General features: G+C 51.7%; 1 protein-coding gene across 5 annotated transcripts in view; it reads right to left on the bottom strand.

Annotated features, from left to right (window-relative positions):
* The window catches only part of PLEKHG4 (pleckstrin homology and RhoGEF domain containing G4), an 86,028-nt gene that overhangs the window by 4,386 nt on the left and 62,486 nt on the right, over window positions 1–19,156 (bottom strand). For 4 of the 5 annotated variants that reach the window (XR_005258244.1, XM_038147908.1, XM_038147912.1 and 1 more), the window contains exons 14-21: window positions 6,271–7,214; window positions 4,138–4,387; window positions 3,486–3,575; window positions 2,931–3,155; window positions 1,855–2,025; window positions 1,161–1,377; window positions 439–555; window positions 86–352 (exon numbers count right to left, since the gene is read on the bottom strand). Coding sequence is in view for 4 of the 5 variants with exons in the window: in XM_038147908.1 (XP_038003836.1) it covers window positions 86–352; window positions 439–555; window positions 1,161–1,377; window positions 1,855–2,025; window positions 2,931–3,155; window positions 3,486–3,575; window positions 4,138–4,387; window positions 6,271–7,214 (2,281 nt within the window). In the remaining variant the exon portion in view is untranslated. The remainder of the gene's footprint in view (window positions 1–85; window positions 353–438; window positions 556–1,160; window positions 1,378–1,854; window positions 2,026–2,930; window positions 3,156–3,485; window positions 3,576–4,137; window positions 4,388–6,270; window positions 7,215–19,156) is intronic. The other variant, XM_038147911.1, reaches the window with a different exon arrangement.

The raw sequence follows: 19,156 nt of genomic DNA, 5'->3' as shown, positions 1-19,156 counted from the left end.
CCTGGTCTGACCACACTGCACAGAACAAGGTGCAGGGATGAGCCCACACATCCCAGGGGCTGCAGAGCAGCGGGGCTGTACGTACTCATTGAGGGCTGGCTGCTCGTCTCGTGCTCCAGCTCATCTTCCTCGATGCAAGTGCCAATGTCAAAGGGGCGTCTGGGGGCCAGGACCCCTGGCAGCAGAGCCTGGTCCAGGTACATGTGGAGGTTGAGGGGCCCCAGCAGGGAGGAGGAGGAAGAAGGGGAATAGGCAGTGGGGGTGCTGCCGGTGGAGAGCTGCGTCTGTGTCCTCTTGAAGGGGTTGGAATGGTCAAACAGAGACACTGCAATTGAGGCTCTGGTCCTGGCACCTGCCAAGAAAACATAAAAAAAACCCCTGAGAACCAGTCCTGCCTCACTCACAAGGATCAAGGGGGAAGGCACAGCTGGCACCTACCTCTGCCTTTCATGATGTAATCGATAGCACGGTCATTGATAGCTGCCTCACTGGGTTTGATATCCAGGAAGGGCTTGTTACCCACACCCATGGAGACCATCTCCTGCATACGGATTTCTGGAGAGGAAGAGACCCACAGCCACATTGTGAGGCTGACCCAACTCAACACTCCCCACAAGCATTATTCAGCCACAGGTTAAAGCACTCCTGGGCTGGGCTGCTTCTGAACTGCTGAGATTAGATCTCTTCTCCCCTTGCTGCCCTCCCCAGCGCTGCGGAGGCTCCAGGAACAAGCAGTTGTGCCCTGCTCTGGCCAAGTAGCTCAACGCCATGCCACCTACTAGAGTCCTGCCAAGCGGGAAGCTTGTGTGGGGACAGGAGGGACTTGGTCAGCATGATGCAGTAGTGAGCTCCAGTAGTGGCCCAGATCACTGGGGAGACCAGCAAGTCTTTCAGGAGCACAGCTTATGCTCACAGGACAGGGAACCCTGAGCATGGATCTTCTGTTTCTCTCATGGAGAGCAGGTGGGTGTCTACAGTCATACAGAGCTTGGACCATCGAGATCCCTGGGGATGAGGGGCAGGGAAGGGACATGCCCAGCCAAGCCCAGCACATGCTCCTGAGGCTGCATGCTGGCACACAGCTGCTTGCTGCACAGAGCTGCCTGGTAACAGGATCCAAACCTACTCAGGACAGCATGAGCTGAACAGGGCTCCCGCACCTTTTGCGGCACAGAAGGAATTCCAGGAAGGAATCACACCTTTATTGCGGGCTGCCTGCTGCCACAGGATTTTGGCAATGTCACTGGTCCAGGCCTGCTTAGTCTCAGCTGAGCTGGCCTGGAGGATGTAGGTGTCACTGGACTTCCGCCTTCGGAACCAGATCTCAAAGCGCAGGCCGCTGTCTCCACAGTTCTCCGTCAGACCAATGTCTGCAGTCTGGGAGGAAGAGAAAAAGCAAAGCATAAACCAGACTGTAGCAGGAGCAAAAGCAGTAAGCTGCTTGAACCTTGTGCTAGAGCTATCCCCAGCTTGGCAGACCTAAGAGGAAGGAGCCAGAGGGTCTGGAAAGCAGCAGGTATGTCTTGGACACAGCTGAGCACAGACAGCTCAGGCAATTCCTAGTGCTCCATCCAGAATTACCACCACTTCCCTGCCACGTACACACTGCCTTTGCCCCATACTCCATGACCCTCAGAAAATGCTGGCCCCACATATCACAGCACAGAGGGCCTAGGCATTAACGAGTCAAGTATCCCCTTCTGGCTTCACAGCACGGTTTGGAGGAGGCTTAGAAGTGGTGGGTGCAGCTCTTCTGCTGAAGGTGCTCCTGCTTCCCCTTTCAGAGGCATGTGCCACAGGGAAACCAGCCATGGACACCTCCCACACAAGAGGGAGCTGCAGGACTGCCCGTACCTTGAAGGAGCGCTTGTAGATATACACATCAAAGCCACCCTCGATCCTCTTGGGCTTGCTGAAGAGGATGAGGTCCTCAAAGAGGAACACGTGTCGCTGGCACTTCCTGCGGCCCAGCCAGATGGTGAACTCGTCCTGCCGCACCAGCTGCCCCTGCTCCTTCAGGTTTACCTGGACACGAGAGGACATCCTTGTAAGACTCCACCAGCATGACCCAGGCAGCCCTAGACCTGGACTTGGAGAACGTGGTCCCATATGGCTGTATCCCAGGTGGTGAAGAAGTCAGCTACCTGACATCTTCAGAGGGCTGTCGAAGTCAGGCTGCATGGCATTGCTGGGGAGCACATTAGGCTGAAACAACTGGCTCCAAGCTCAGGGGAGAGCTGGACCTTTCTCCTAGGCGTAATGCACAGATGACCCCCTTCTGTCGCCCTGTGCAGATCTGTGACAAACCTCTGGAGTGGCAACTGCAGGCAGCAGCCAGAGCTTTCTCTTGGGGAGGAAATGAGTTCCATCCACTGCAAGGAGCCCAACTGGGTCAAAAGACCAGCTCCTCAATTCTTCCTGACCCAGACTGATCCTACTCCTCTCTGGGCCCTGGGGCTTCTCCTTCTCCAATTCTGCACTTAGCATGCCTCTCCAAGTCCCACTTAGTTGATTTTGCCCTACCCTTGGCATTGGCGTCAGTTTGAACTCCTTCTTGCAATCTGCCTGACCCTCTTTTGACAGCTCAAGAGATGAAAGGTCCAAAGCAGCCTGCAGGATGCCATGCAAGGGCTGCAAGGCTGCCTCCCATTACTGGTAAGCGTCTGGGAGCATGTTTACAACAAGTAGCTCACCCAGCTCAGGCAGCAGCACCCAGGCTGTCTGCCCTAGGAAATCAAGGAGACCTCCAGGCCCCACTGCTCCCTTGCCCCATGCCTCAGCAGTCCTGCTATGCTGTACTGGCAGACTGCACTCTGATCACTGGGGGAACCTGAGGGGAGGCTCACCATACAATCCAAAGACCCCAAGTCTAGAGAAGGGGAGTAAGTGTGGCTCTGTTCCCCTGGGAAGGGGGAGACACTGGAACGTACGTCACAGTCACGGATGGCATCCATGGCCAGCAGGTCATTTCCATGCCGGAGCTGAAACTTCACCATCTCCTCAGCAGCACGGAGATAGCCCAGCTCCTGCTCTTGTGCCTCGCTGCACTCCTTGATCAGGTCCTTCAGGAGCAGGGCATATTTGCTCATCCGCTGGATGGGTTTCAGGAGGTAGGAGGCCAGGTCCATCTTATCCCCCAGCTGTACCTGCTTGAACTAAGAAACACAGCACAGTGAAGGCAGCAGCCTCCCCAAGGAGAACCCTGTGCCCCCAGGCAAGCACTGACACCTCTTGACTGGGGTACTCAGGGAAAATGCGTACTCTTGGGGAAATCAAGGCCATAGGACCAATGCTGCTGTGTGCTGGCTTCCTTTCCCAATCCCTCACTGCACCTCTGCCCTGTCCCTTCCATACAGCTGTGCAAAGAGTTGTGCCAGGGAAGCAGAGGCAGCACTGAGCCTGCCTCAGGCAGGGAAGTTTGCTTTGCTTAAACAGATCAGTGCCCAAACACACTGAGCAATCCTGATACAGGCAGCGGAACTCACCTTGAAGAAGGTATTCCCATGGCTGGCCAGCAGCGAGTCTGACTTCGGCTTGTTCTTGCTATACAGCGCATACATTCCAAACTGGTCTTTCTGCAGAAGAGATCCATCCTCGAGTGAAACCCATGCACCCAGGACACAGTGACAGCCACAACCCTGGTAGGTTACTCTAGTACTTCTGCTTCTCCCAGGCTGCACCAGAGCCTCCTCTGATATCAGGAATAACTTTGTTTCAAGCTCACTAAGAGCCAGGGAATGTTCTTGTCTTCCTACTCCCAGAGTACCTAGGACTTTTTGATTCATTGTTCTGCTATCCCTAGCCTCTTCCATACCCCAATAGTCACCTGGTACCATTCACACCACATGGCAGCAAAATGCATGGGGCAGCTGACCTTAAGAGTTACGTCCCTGTGCTTCTGCCCAGCAGCCCTCTTCTCCCACAGCTGGTCTGTACCTCTCTGCTCACTCTAGTCATTACCTTTGACACCACAGACAGAAAACATGTAAGGGATATCCCTGGAGAAACAGATGGGCTTTAAGGAGCAGACATTTTGTTTCCCTGGCAGCGTCTCTCGGTAGCAAAGCCATGAAAGGCACAGAAACCAAGCTCATGTCTGGAAGAGCCAACCCCGGGGGCAAGGTGCTGATGCCTTACGTGTCGCAGGAAGCAGTGGCTGACCCTCAGTGGGTGGTTGCAGCAGCTCTCAAGCTCTCGAAGGAAGTATTGGCTGTGGAAGTCATAGAGTTTCTCCAGGTTTCCAAAAATGACACTGCGCTTCCCACGTAGGTCCTGGGGCAGGTCGAGGCGCTCCATCTCAGGGAAGTAGCTGTCGATGATGTAGCGGAGCGACCGCACGTACTCCCGCTCCGTGGTTACCATCTCATCGATGATGTGCCGCAGCTTGCTGCAACAAGGAACACCCAGCCTTGAAGGGACCCAGGCTGCAGCAGGGCTACAACAGCCAGAGTGCTTGCAAAGCACTGGACTATTGCTACAGAAGCTCTCTCTGACCCCCAGCATGGAAATGAGATGATCCTTGGCACAGTCCAAGCTCAGATTCGCAACTGTCCATGATAGCTCTGACCCTGAGCGCTGACAGGACTCAAGGGAGCAGCATGAAGCTGCGTCAGGGGAGGTTTAAGCTGAGGCTATTAGGAAAAGGTCCTTCATCCAGAGAGAGGGTGCTAAGGTACTAGAACCAGCTCCCCAGGGAAGTGGTCATGGCATCAAGCCTGTCAGAGCTAAGATGCATTTGGACAAGGCTCTCAAGCACATGGTGTGATTCTTGGGGTAGTCCAATGCAGCCAGAAGTTGGATCAATTATCCTTTTGGGTCTCCCTTTCAGCTCGGGATATTCTGTGATTCTAAGGATTCAGATATGGAGTGCCCAAGGCTGGCTGAGATCCTGACCCAAACTCAGCAGGACACACACCCCTGGGCCCACCCAGCCCCTGGTCTGGACACAGTGGGCTGCTTTGCAGGTGGCTGCTCTCCTGAAACAACAGTGACAGCAGAAGCCACAGTAACTTCTGTGAGAAGTCGGCCTGATGACTACAGACTGTGGGAAGCAATGTTAACCCTGGCAGGACAACAGCTCTTAGAACTAGGTGCTGTTGGGCTTGTCCTAGTAAAAGTGAGAGAGTAAAACTTAAGTGTCCTAACACTTCATCAGGGAACGGCAGTTCCTAGCACGGGTTGCTCTCGCATATCTCAAAAGATATGCCTCTTAGGTACTCGAGGTTTCCACTGTGAGGCAGTGTAGCACCAAGCATAACCACTCCAATGTGTCCCTTCCTCCCTGCATGCCAGCCTTCCCTCAAGTCAACTCCTCTGGCTGTTCAGAGAACAGAGCAGTGGGACTGTCTCAGCACCCACGGACACGAGGCCTGCTGGATTGCTTCCTTGAGTAGCAAAGTGGTCACCCTGCTATCTGCTGGCGTATATTCCCTGCCATGAGCTTTTCTGGGTATCCCAGGGATATCTGAGCCCCCTTCCAGAAGAATTCACTGTCCCCAGCCATTTCACTCAAGAGTAGTAACCATGGTCCCCCAGCATCCAGCACTCTTTTCTCATCTCTGCCATTAATCTTTTACTTAATCTTTTCCAGTGAGAGCAAATGAAAGACCTGCCTGGAGACCCTTTGTCAAGAACAGCTCATATCCCTGGGCTCTCCAAAGCACAGGCACAGATTGCAGTATGACAACAAAGTTGAGATTCTCAAGGATAGAGAAGGAAAACAGCACAAATGCCAGCTCTTGGAGACCCAGAGATTTCAGCCCCAAAGCACAAATACAAACACCCTCTTCCCTGTAAAGCTGCTGTCACAAGGTGCTGCATGTGCCTCCCTACCAGTCTGGGTACAGCACTCCCAAAAGTGTGGGGGATGATGCCCTGAGCTTCTGCTCTCCCACTGCACCTGTACTCCTGGCTTTGTTAAGTCACTGAATACTGTTTCTGTAATCCCTCATCCCCCAATGGAAGCAATGTTCAGAGACTCCCTCTCCTGTCTGGGAACTGAACTTTCCCCTCCTAGAGGAATCACACTGTGAGGGAAGAGCCACAAATCCATTTCTCTGTCGCCCCACCAAGGAAGGTGCCAGATTATGTGGGGACATCCCTGTGGGCTTGCTCAGCATCCCATACACATATGCAGGGAAACTGGAGCTACATCTCCATCTGTCCTGTAACCACTGCCAAAGTAACCAGCACTACAGAGCTCCTCTAATCACTGCTGGCTGCCTTTTCACCACCCTGAGAAAGGGAACACCAAATGTCACAGACACTTACCTGCCCCAGCTCTTGGCTTCTGACCCGGAGAGGCAGCCCCTCTGTCCCTCCAGCAGGCAGTCTGCAGCCCAGCTGCTCACGGCTGGCTGCCGCAGAGCGAACGTCCTGTCCACCAGCTCAGTGCTGCTCACCTCCAGCCCCTTAATGAAGACGCCGGTGTTGCCGTACCTGGCCGGCTCGCTCCTCTGGCAGCTGGCCCACAGGCTCTCACCATAAGGCAGGTCAAAGCTTTGGGCCTTCCGGAGGACCTTCCTGGGAGGCAGCTTCCCAGGGACTGGAGTGGATGTAGAAGATTGCTTCACCTCTGGCGTTTCTAAAATGCTCTCCAGGTTTGGCTTTTCTTCAGGCAGCGTTGGAGACTTACAAGCCCTGCTGGCAAAAGAAATTCTGCTTGAGTGAGGACCAGGGCTGAGAGCAGCTGGACAGACAAATACTTCCCCAGCATCGACATCACCAGGGCAGCTCAGGGAGGGCGAGGGAGCTTTCTCCCTAGTCCACTCCAGACAGCTGTTGGCTCTGTTGTAGCCATGAGATGTGCTCTGAGTCCTGTCCCAGTGGGACCTGGAGGTGGCCCCCTCAGAGTGCCTCCGGGGGGACAGAGTGCCAGTCTCACTGCCAGCCTGGGGCTGCTCCCCAACAGCCAGGTTGCGGTCTGACAGCAGAGACTTCCTTGTTCTCAAGGCTGCTTCGAGTTTCTTTTCAAAAACCAGCTTGGTCTCCTGGCATTTAGACCATGCAAATTTCCACTGCTTGAGCCCCTTGTCACTCTTCAGCTCACAGGCCAGCTCCTTCATCTCCTGGAACCGGGCAGCACTGATGTCTGGGTGCTGCCCCTTGTAACTCTCCAGGCACTTGATTACATCTGCACAGTGCTCGGCGGAGCTGCAGTCCTCCATGCTGATACAGGCAAGGTGTCGCATCCCTTCCAAGGCCCACTCGTACGCCTGCAGAGCGAGAACAAAATGCAACAGCCAGTCAGAGGGACTCAGTGAAGAACAACCCTAATTCAGTGCCTGAAGATTAGAGAAAGGATCAGTGTCTGGCCACCACAGTTCCTTGAATGTAGAGAGTGTGGAGGGCTGCTATTGTCAATGGGGCTTAACAATTCAGCAAAACAAACAGCCCCTTATGCAAAGGGCTTCAGCTGTGCTGGCTGCTCTGTCACAGCCCCACCTCCCTGCCAGGTCCCTGCGAGCTGGCGCCCACACTGCTGGGCATGTTTGTCCTCTCCGGGCAGGGGGGCCCAGGGAAAGCTGCTGCTAAGACTGCAGGAATTCACACCTCAGTGTTGCCCTGCTCAGTATAAAACCTGGAACTCTCTCTCCTCTTTTGCCCAGCCACTTTCACCACTGTCAAGCAGGACAAGGTCAAAGGGCACCAGTAAGCTGCAGGCAATAGGACTGCTGCTCCCTACACTGTTTTCCTGGAGCTGATAGCACACAGAAGCCACAGCTGGGCTCTGTGGATCATCCCAAATGCTCTGACCCATCCTTGCAGCAAGGACGAATCTGAGACTGTGCAGCTTGTGCATTTTCTGTGTCTGCTGGCAGCTTGTGTGGTGTGCTGTGTTCTGCCTGCCTGGCTCTGCTTGCCACTGCACTACATGCTTGTGCTCGTTAGTCAAATACTGAGCTCAGCAGTTTATTTCTAATACTCCAGGAACGCTGGAAGCAGCTTCATGGGGCTTAACTATAGCAGTGGTGCATATGCTGGCCTTGCTAAAACAGTTCTGCTGCATCAGTCAACCAGGAGAAGTGGGACAAAATGTGGTCCAGTGGGACAAATACAAGGGAAGAGTGAGTGTCTTATCACCATGGAAAGAATGGGGCTCAGCACCAAGACCTGTCATCAATCAAAAGCAAAAGAAAGACAAACATCTGACTTAGGCTCATAAGCCACCATTTTCTCTCTAAAGCAGAGATGATATGATTTAATGATAGAGTAAAGAAGATGTGCCTAGCTGCTGTAGGCCTGGCTAGAGAATTTTAATGGTCATCAGTGAACACACAGGTTGTTGAAATCCACACAAGGTGGGGAAAACACCCTGGACAGGGCTGCCTGGCATCTTCTGCCAACTGGCAAATATCAGCGGATGTGCAGAAACACCACTGGATACCTGGAAATGAGCCAGCCCATCTCTACCACTTGACCTGTCAGGCTCTGTCTACCTGCAGAGAAACAACACTCATTCTTAGTGCCAGGAACCAAGCAACTGGTTTATCCATTTTCCATTTCCTGAGCAGCCTCACTGCAGCAACCTTCACCCAGAGAGCTTAAATCACTTACTTTTATGCAGCTTTAGACATCAAGAAAATCTACCCAAGCTTTATGCAAGCAGACATTGCATCCCCATCAGGGACATGGTGGTCAAATGTATCAGGTGCCAGGCTCACTCTCTGTTGATGACAGAGACAGGCAGGGCAGAAGGTATTTCATTCACATGATGCTCAGTCCCTGGATGGGGATGGCTTTGAAAGCCAAATGCTGCTGTTTGCAGGAGAGCTGAACGCCAGCGATGCCTGCAGCCTGAGCAGAGTCACTCAAGGACCAGATTCCACAGGAGCTCCCACAGCCATGCACATTCTCTTTGGAGCTGCAGCTGCATGGCGTGCGTGCAGCCAGCCCCATTACTCATGCGGAGCAAGGAGCTGCTTCAGAAACACCAGCAGCTGCTCAGGGAAAACGCTTCTCAGCGCCACCCAGCTGCAGCACGGGACAATCCAAAGAGCAGCAGCCCCCTGTCCTCCCATCGCCCTGCCTAGAGCAGCAACAGGCCCCTGACCTTCCTCTCTCTTGATCCAGGCTTTATGCTCCAGACGTGCCCACTGCTGGCAGCCAGGAGGGATGTGCAGAGGCAGAGGACACGTCAGATTTTTGGGGAATCTGCATTTATCCTTGATGCAGAGGTTCTTCTATTTCCTGGAGGTGGAAGCATTCCAAGGCAAGGTGAATCCCCAAGCCCAGCAGATCTGCACAGCAGTGACAGATGGCCTATTCTGCTGTGGGGTTTTGAGCTGCCCCCTCCAGCTGGAGGCAAACCAACACCAGCCCCTTACAGCTCTGCCCAGAGCAAGGGCTGGGCATCCGTCTGGGCTAAGAAAGGGCACATCTCGCCTCTCTGGCTGGGCAGGTCAATGGGTGATCCCCACTGAAGGCTGCATGCTGGCTGCCTTTTGCTTGATGGGAAAAGCTGAGCTCAAAAGACACACAGGGCTGTCAAAGAGACTGCTGAGAGCAATGTGCAGGAGAGGGACATCCAGCAGGCCTGCCTGGACTCTACAGTAACCAGTCAAGAAGGCAGATGCCCTGTGAAGGTCTTATCAAAGGATGGGGTACTCATTTCCATGCACAAATAGGAGAGAGAGAAAAGAGACTTCTTTTATTTCCTAGAAACTCTGCAGATCTGCATGTGATTACTGTGAGGAGGGATCAGGGCTGCAAAGCACACAGGACAGCAGCCCCACCACCTCTCATCTTCATATGGTCTCTGTCCGTTCTTGGCAAGGACACCAGGGCTGAGCAGAAATGACTCTCAATCTCAATGGCATTTCCTTCCAACACCAGTGCCTGTTGCAGGCCAGCAAATAGCTCAGCTTTGTTCCCTGCACAATGGAGCAGCCCTCCACATCCTGCAGCTTTGCTTGGTAACATGCTAAGTGAACACCAAGCTTTCTCCAGTCACATCATCCGCTTCAACTGCCCCTTTTTGCACATAAATAGCAATCCTCTCCAGGGACCAAGTGTGCCCCCATCCTCATGCAGGCAGGCGTATTGCTGTCACCTGTCCCCCAGTAAGGCTGGAAACAACACTCAGCCAAGCCAGGATACGGCCCTCTGGATGAGGGGCTTTTGGGGAGCAGGCAGCCCTACAGCTTCCCTGCAGAGCTGCAAGTGCTGCTCAGATAGAAGGAGGCACCTGTGAGCAGGGAAGCTGAAATCTTCCCAACCATGTCTGGAACCAGGCAGGAAAGAGCCTGTACCTCAGCTTTTGATCTTTACAGGCAAGTTGTTACTGAACCTCTCAATTACAGGATTAAAGACAAATGTGCTTCCTGCATACGCATGAGTGACCTATCCTGCAACAGGCATCAGCAACAGGTTGGTCCTGCCAGGCTGCCCGGGAGAGGCTTGGGCTCTCAGGGACCTGCCATGCTGTAAGGAAAAGCCAGGGACTTCACTGGATTATGGTGCAACCCTCAAGCCCATCATCCTCTGCTGGTCCTCTGATCATTTCACCATGGACAAGGCTTGCAGCACATCGAGGACAGGAGCTCCTGGAGTCTGTTCGTTTTGGCACCACTTAAGTACCACCTGCAAACACAGGCTCAGAGAAGTTGCTCAGCCCTGGCTCAGGGCACACTGCCAGCACTGAAAGCCTTCCAGGAGTCCTGGATCCTCACCTGAGCATCCACTCAGAAATTACACCTTTCCGACCCAAACCTATCACAAACTATCAGATTCCTTGCATACTCAAGGTTAAGTGACCTCTAAGATACCTACAAATGAGGCAAAACGGGTGCAGCCCAAAAAAGCATCACAGGTACTGCTGCTGTGAACTAAACAAAGCACTTCCCAACAGCTATGCAGAGTGTCACACAGGTACTGAGTCCTGCAGCTGCCCTGCTCTGCTGGCCACCCACGGCCTTGGTACTGACCCAAGCAGAGCTCAGATACAGATTGCAGCTCTCCCAGCACAGGAATAACGAGTGCCAGGGACTCACCAGAACACCATTCCAAAGTAAATGCAGCTCAATTGCAAGAAAATGCTACTGTCATTACAGATGCTCATTTGGGCTTATTCCCTCCAAAGTCCAGCACGGCTTTAGGTTGATTTGAGAAGTGACTCCTGCTCACAACACTGGGATGTCCCTTGTCACAGGCTGCTGCATGCACAGTGTTAGCAGGGACCCATGGCTGGAGACTGCTCTATATGCTGACAGTTCAGAAGTTATACCACGATTAAAAAGCTATTTTACATCAAAATATACTGAAAGCAAAATTACTCAGGCTTACCTTACTTGCCACAAGAACTGTCAGCTGGCAAATGGTGACAAGCCTAACTCAGAGACCAAGCAGTTTCAGCAGAAAGTGGTCAGCTCACCACACACTTGGATGTGCCTTAGGCTTTCCTCAGGCTCCCACCTAGCAATACTAACAGCACCCGTGAAGAAAGGAGCAGGAAAAGAGCAAGACTTCAGGATCTGCAGATGTTCCCTTGGCAAGTCTATCTGCTGGTTAAAAACAGACTTCATCCTACCTTCCCATCTGTCCAGAGGGAGTCCATACCCTGGCTGTGCCCAGCTCTGTGCTGTACATTATCCCCTACAGCCAGACTGAGGCAGGGCCCCTGCTTCAGTGCATCATCTCAGCTCTGATTATTCACAAGCAAATGCTGCTAGCCTAAATACCAGATTGGGGGGCCTGGTAACCAGAGACAAGGCAGAGGGGGAAGGGACTGCGCTTCACACGAGAGCTACTGAAGTGTGCAGAGAACATCCTGACTGGGCACAAGCCAGATACCCCTTCACAGTGCAAAAACCAGGGAGAGAAAGCATTCCAACTGACCCCAAATTCTAGCAAAATGCAAAGTAAACTGCTACCCAACATATAAGACCTATGGAGGAAACACTGAGCCCTCCCGGACATTGTGATGCTTTTTCCACATTTCTAAAAGCCAAAGCCCCTGCTCACTTCTACCAAGCTCTGTGGCTCCATGAGCAGGCAGCTCCACTCGCACACAAGAAAGCGTGTAATTTCAGAGCACAAGCATTTCAGCAAAGCCACCAAGTTAGAAGCAATCCCTTCTCTATGCAGAGGTTCGTTGTTACTCTCCTATCCTTCTGTAGCAGTCAACTTTTCCAAACTGCATTTGCAGCCCTGTCTGTGATTCATTAGCGGCACAAACCAAACCAATCAAAACTGTGTCCTACACAGGATGTAGCTGGTAAAAGCTCAGCTTTAAAGACTAAGAAAAAGACTCATGCTCTTGAAATGAAGAGCTAAACTATTTCTGAGTTGCTGTGTAGCTCAGACAGCCTCCCCTCCTCCAAGGGAGAACAGTCCACTGAAATCTTTAGTTTGCCTAAAACTAGCTGCCAAGGAAAATAAACCTTAAATCCTGTATTTGCATTTCTGCCAGTTACCAAGTGCCAGCTGCTGCACAAACACTGTGGGAGGGCAAAGGATTAGAGATGAGCACAAACTAGAAACTCCTTGGATTTAAGCGTAAGAAAGGAGAACAAGCAGATACCCATGGCTGGGCAGGAAAGAACAACAAGGGGTCAGGGAAGCAGCACCTGTCAGGGTTGGTCTGGGCATGCCACAGTCCATGTACCATCAAAGGCTGCTCATTAGAGCAACGTGCTTGGACATCCTTTTGCAGCAGCACTCTTGAACAGAGCTCAAAAATCCCTCAGTTTGCCCTCTGGGTAGCCAGGCATGACAAGTCCAGGAGAGCCTAATTACAGGCAAATATAATTGGCTAAAATAAGATTGCACATGATTTCTGCTCTCTTGACGACAGCACGAGGACCCAAAGGGCAAATGTGGCTCGTTGTGCTGGAGCTGTCGTGCAGGACGCGTGCTTGCCCTTCTCTAACTGCTGCCACTGCCAGGCAGCACCCAGGGGTGTCCATTAGAAACAGGGTGACTCACCTGATGAATCACAAGTAGCTATAATAACCCTTGCTTCAGAGCAACTCTGAGATTCCACAAGAGCAGCCTGCGCCAGTTTCACCATACAGCTATGTACAGACACACACGTACATATGTAGGACATGCATGTGTACATTTACTTGTGTGCGTATGTATAAAATTTCTCCCTAGGTAGCTGGGCAGCAAGTGGCAGATCTGCTTTCCCCAAAGCTCCAGACTTTGTCATGAGTGAAGCTTTGGGTAGATTCTGCACTGATTATTCTCCTCCTACTTTTCTGTTTCACTACAGAGATTTTGTCAACATCTAAAAGCTCTCAGGTCCAGAGGATCAGGGGCCAAGTTTGCTCCCAGTAAAACCAGAAACTTCAATGTTTGCCTTTGCTGCAAACCAGCCTCTTCACATTTCAGGCACTGCCCATTTTTTCAGCAGCTTTGTTCACCAATGAGCCAAGAGCCTCATGCTACCAGCCAAGCTCAAGATCAAGCAACAGCAAGATGTGTGAGTCACCAAAGCTGGAGCTGGCAACCCGCACAACAGCAACAAATTACCCCATCCAGAGACTAATGTCACCTCCAAAGGTTTTTTGCATGCTTTGCTTTTACATCTGTCCCGACAGTCACATCATCACGCTGTTCAAATACCCCACTGTAATAGCAGCCCACAGGCAAGTGTGGACAGGCTGGACCGTGGTGGGTGTCTCCCCTCTGCCCTGGCTCCCTTTTAATGAGGTTCCTCATGCTCCATGCTGGGGATTGCAAAACTTCTAGTATGCCCTTGGGCCTGCATGGAGAAAATGGGTGCTTTCTCTGTAGTCTTCATTTCACATCCTTTCCCTTGTGACAAACTGAGCCAAACTCTGCTTAACTATCGCATGATGTGTTGGGATCTCTCTGCACTGCACTTCGGGTGCTTGTGCCCCAGGAGATGTGCAGCTGAAACTGGATCTAGACACTCAGCACGTTTACTGGGTCTCTCCTCTGCAGGGGAGCTGACAATGCTGGAAACAGCTCCTTGTTTTAAGAGCACAGCAAGGTGTACTTGGAGGGTGCAAGGCCCTGCAGAGCAGCCAGGGGAGCCTTGTCAGAGGCAGCGGGTGCTTGGGAGAACCCTGTCCATATGTCCAGGGCTTTGATATGCAGATTGAGCCATTGTGAGCTTCAGTTCCATCTGTACACTGAGGGGAGCTTCATGACCAGATTGCTTGAACAGATCTATTTAACTCCCATGACTAAAGGGAATTCCAGTCTCCAGGAGGATCCAAGCATCCAGATGGATGCCAGCACACAAAAATTCAGAAAATCTGTCACCCTGTGCAGCTTCTATCCCAAGACTAGAGGGGAAAAAAGTACCCAAACTTTGCACTGCACACATGCACAAAGATGGGCCCATCTGAAGGGAGATCTCTGCTGGCATCAGATCTCTCACCTTAAGAACACACATTCCCCTTACACCTCAGCTCCAATGCGAGCTGAGAAATCCCTAAACCTACTGGGTGGAAATGCTGCTTCCCTGCCACGACTGACTGGCTCCTAGTGTGGTGATCCTGCAGGAGATTTGAACACACCTGACCGAGGCCCAACTCTTTCAGATAACTGTCAATTTATGCTCATGGCAGCCAAGGACACCGAGGAATTTTCACACAGAGGTGCTCTGACAATCAAGGCTGAAGGTGGTTCAGCATGTCAGGCATTACTCCCTGCATACATGCAGTGGCAGAACATGCTGGCACTCCTTGGATCAGGGAAGGCACATGAAGGGCAAATACCCTGCATCCCAACATATGCTACACACTGGCTGGCTCCCTCAGATTTCTTCCTGCAGTGTCCTCCACCGAGGGGAATTTGGCCAGCACAGTAGGAGGGAGAAGGAGCCCAGACAAATCAAGGCTTTGCCTCTCTGCACATGTCACCAACACATCACAGACCTCATACTGTACTAAAGCATTGCCTGAGGTGCTGGAACAGGTGCTCAAAAGCGTCTTAACCCAAGAACCTCTCACCTTCAACTGCAAATTGTGCTTGGATTTAGCACATGACAAAAACCTAATTAATTCACTACTGCTGCCCTGTAACACTGAGGGACAAATGAGTCTCACACCTATGTTGTGCAACCAGAAAGGAGCACTGAGTGCTGGTGCTAACTACTATTTAGCTTTTACCTCCTGCCAGAGAGCTTGCCAGGGCTACAGGCACTGCTGTACTGCCCATTTGACCATACAGTTTTTGGTAAAACATAGCAGAAAATGACTCGAGCACCGGTAGAGCTGGTAGTGATTTACTGAAGAATTCGTAAGACAGAACAGTTTCCAAATCACTCATTTTGCAAGACAGAAAAATCTGATCTGTAACAGATCAGATTTAAGTGTTCAGGACTTCTTGTTTGTACAAGAGGGCTATCTCCAAGGCAAAGCAGAAACTTTCTAATGCATGAATACACTTTGATAGGAAAGTAAACACTAGACGCTTTTTAACCTTGCAGGAAGATTTCTCCAGCAAAACCTGGCAGGAAGGAGAGGGGAGAAATTTCACGCATTAACCTTGCATGAACTCTGCCAGAGGATCGATTTTCCTTGAGGCTCATTCCCCCAACTGCTTCAGGCTGCGCATGAAAAAGGACACCCCTGAAATAGGAGAACAAATCAGACTAGATGTCTGTCTAGGGGCACGACTTTACAGGCATAACTGAGGAGGGAGAGAGAAAGAGATATGAGACAGCTGCTGTCAGACAATGCTGAAGCCAGGCAACAGTGTCTTCCTCTAAAACAGCACAGTAACTATTCCTCTCCCATGCCTTTTGGATCTCCTTTCATCTTCCTGAAAACTTGCATCAGTAACAAGATCAAAACTGTTATTTGGGAATGTTATGCCGACCATCCCCAGAAAAGCAAAGACAATCTCTGCACATAGGTGTAGAGAGAATAGTGCATGTTAAATCCCGGGGACTTTATTACAAACCACAGCAAAATCTCATTTGCTCCAAGCTGCTGCGGGGTAAAACCATGTTCTGACCTGTGCAGAACTGCTAGCAGCATCGTGGAACAGGGACCTATGTCTCTGTTTGCAGTAAGCTACAGTAAGGATACATCAAATATCTTTTTTTCTACTTAGGTGTTACGTTCTACTCTGTGCTTCCCCAAGCACATTCCCAGAGCAGGGAATCATAGCACCCTCTCAGTAAAATTACTTCTCAAACTGTGCCAAACAGCCTGCTACAAAAAAAAAAATCACACTTTCAGGTTGCAGACACCAGGATCCTTTCCAGCTTCCCACAGATCAGCATTCACAACCCTCCTTTTTTTCATCAAAGGCTAAGAAAAAAGGAACGTCAATAATTTATCACCTGGAAGGGACTTTTTCCCTCAAAAAGATCATCTGCAAAATTGTATCTGGTACATAATCAGAAAAGAAACACAGCAAAAAACAAGGTATGAGCAGGTCTCTGTTCTGAAACTTTTGGGGAGAAGTCAGAGAAAACATTTGTGGAAGGCAACTTATTTAGCATACTCTGGATTTCTGCTGACAAATCTAAGATCAGATCCATCTCTGAAAGCTGGGAGTGCTGTGCCAGCAGATCTCAGTCACCTAGGAGGCAGGAACCCAGCAAACCTTGGAACAGACCAGGAGAGCAGCCCCTTCTTGTGCTGTCCACAACATTTGACAGAAGTCCTGGAGGCTGAGAGGTAGCACCTGCCCTGCACACACATCCAGTCTGTCTGCAGCACCCAGCCCCCACAGCAACTTCTAGCTGCAGGTAAATTATGCCCACTGAAACGATCACGCAATAACTTCTAATAAAGAGAAAGAGGGATTTCTAATAAAGAGAAAGTCTGCTCTACTACAGACAGCGCAGCCCTGGGATTCAGAGGGACCATGCAAAGATGCCCACAGCCCACGGGGTTCTGTCTGAGCGCACAAAAGCCGCACACAAAGCGCTCTGATTCACGCTGGATGCACAGACACGCACAAGCAGCCGAGTGAAAAGCCTTCTCTACATTGTTTCCAAACAATATCAATACAGCTCACACGTCAGCCAGGCCGCCGCACTCTTGGTACTTACAAGAGGGTTTGCTGTGTCCGTCTGCTGCCGGAGCCGGGATGGGGCGACTGTGACTTGGAGAGAAAGGTGCATGGAGAGGTGCAGAGAGGCGAAAGCGACGGGAAGAAGGGCCCCAGCCCCTCTTTGGGCCCCAGAGCAGCAACACTTGCTCACGGGATGGAGCGCAAAAAGGCTGGCATTCCTACAGCAGCAAGGACAATGGGGAAGGATGAGGAGGCACTGCCATAATCAAATGCAGGCCAGCTGGCCCTCCCCCAGGAAGGGCAGGCACCTCCTTCACTTGCCAAAGGCTTTGTTTTCTAAGCCACAAAGAACAAAGTGGCTGAGGAGGAGAGCACAGGAGAACCCACTGTGGGGGCAGGTCCACCCAGAAGCACAGGTAACCCATTCCTGGAGATGTAAACACAGATGGAGAGGGGCTGGGCAATATTCTGCCCACTCCTAGCAGAAGTCAGAAGCAGCAGCTCCTTCAGTGCAGCAAAAAAAAGACACACAACCGAGGAACAAGAATCGGCAGAGGCTGATGGCCAGGGGTCCTCTGAGGGAAAAGATCCAAGGGAAACAGACAGAGAACACACCACTGAAGGAATCACTCATGGAACAGAGCCCCAAGAAATCCCAAGCAATGGCAAACTCTACCATTTCTCAACCCATCTTGCCCCAACAATCCTCAGCAGTGAGAACTGAAACTGAACCACTTCCCTCAGAAAGCAAACATAAGGCAAGGTCTCAAGCTGCAAGAGACTCTCAAGCTATGGCAGGGCAATGACCACACTTTCCCTGAGCACCAGTGAGGCACCATCTTGCACAACATCCTGAGAAGCAGGAAAAAGCCCCCGGAGCTGCCTCAGGCCCTCCTGTAATGATACAGGCAGTTCAGCTCTGGGCACCACATCACCACAAGGCCACAGGGTATGCCGGTGCTGCACCTTCTATGGGACACTGCCCGTTCTGGTTGGGTCACTGCTTTCTTCCACTTGTGCCGGCAAGGATCATGCACCTTCACTCCTGACCTTCAGCAGGACGGGTTGTGATCCCAGCCCTGGTAGAGACAGTCCTGTGTGCTCTGGCTCACTGGATGTGCTGCTGCAAGTAAGGTGCTGACAGGGCACATGGCTCTCACATGGGCCATTTCAAACATGCAGTCCAGGTAACCTGCACTTCACTAATGGTAAAGTCAACAACATGGGATATAAGAGTGTTCTGGGAAATAGTTCACTCAGAGAGAGCTTGAGGAAGGAAAAAATATGAAGCCTAATGAGATAAGCAAGGAGAGGAAGACTCGCTGTGGCTGCTCCTGGTCTTGATGGTGTACCTATGGCAGTGTTATTGTGAAGCCAGGATAGAGAGCAAGAGAAAAGGATACTGACTACTGTCCTGTAGGAACCCCAGAACAAAAGAAACACCAATGCTTTTGGTGCACCATACACACCCTTGCTTGTTCAGCTGCCCAGTTTTTCCCCAAAGCATTTATGGTGCCAGATCCCAGCCATTCTTGGAACTGAGTAAACAAGGGACAGTGGCCAAACCAGGCTTGAAGCCACAGGGAGATGGCAGGACCCCGAATATACCCACATTGACTTTGTGGTACTGAAAAACAATCCTCCAGCCCACAGTCAGAGGTGGGGAAAGCATCTTCCTTCACTGCTCCTCCTGCCTCAGCCCAACCATCATCCACCCTCCTGTCAGGCACCAAGGGCTCCTGCCACAAAGGAAGCGGGGACAAATGGAAACATCCAGCTTGGCACCAGTCATGTCTTTGGGGAGGGAACCCTGCCAGCCCATGTGCAAGCTCCATGTGGTCTGGCCCAGCTCAGCCTGCCTCATGGCAAGGAGCTCTGACAGGCCTTCAGGAACTGCCAAGCAGTGAAAAAAACCAGTACAGCATCTTGATGGGGCATATGGGGTTATGTTGTCCTGTCCCACAGCCTGTCCGGCAGCCACAGGCAGCGCCCTACAAAACGCTTGCCCACCACATGCAGGAGGGCCAGCATAACAGGGCCTCCCTTTCCCAGCAGGCAGTGAGGTACGTGAGGGATGAACACCATGATCCCCATGGTGGGCGTTCCACTCCCTCGGCACACGCTGAGATGTTTGGAGACCTGAGCTTGCCAGCTCATTACCATAGTGTACATTGCTTACGCATCCTTGGGCTTCTTCCCCAAATCCTGGGGT

The sequence above is a fragment of the Motacilla alba genome, chromosome 11 (assembly GCF_015832195.1).
Source record: "Motacilla alba alba isolate MOTALB_02 chromosome 11, Motacilla_alba_V1.0_pri, whole genome shotgun sequence".
Taxonomy (NCBI): Eukaryota; Metazoa; Chordata; class Aves; order Passeriformes; family Motacillidae; genus Motacilla; species Motacilla alba.
The sequence above is the reverse complement of the archived record's forward strand: the minus strand, read 5'-3'. Positions and strand labels throughout refer to the sequence as shown.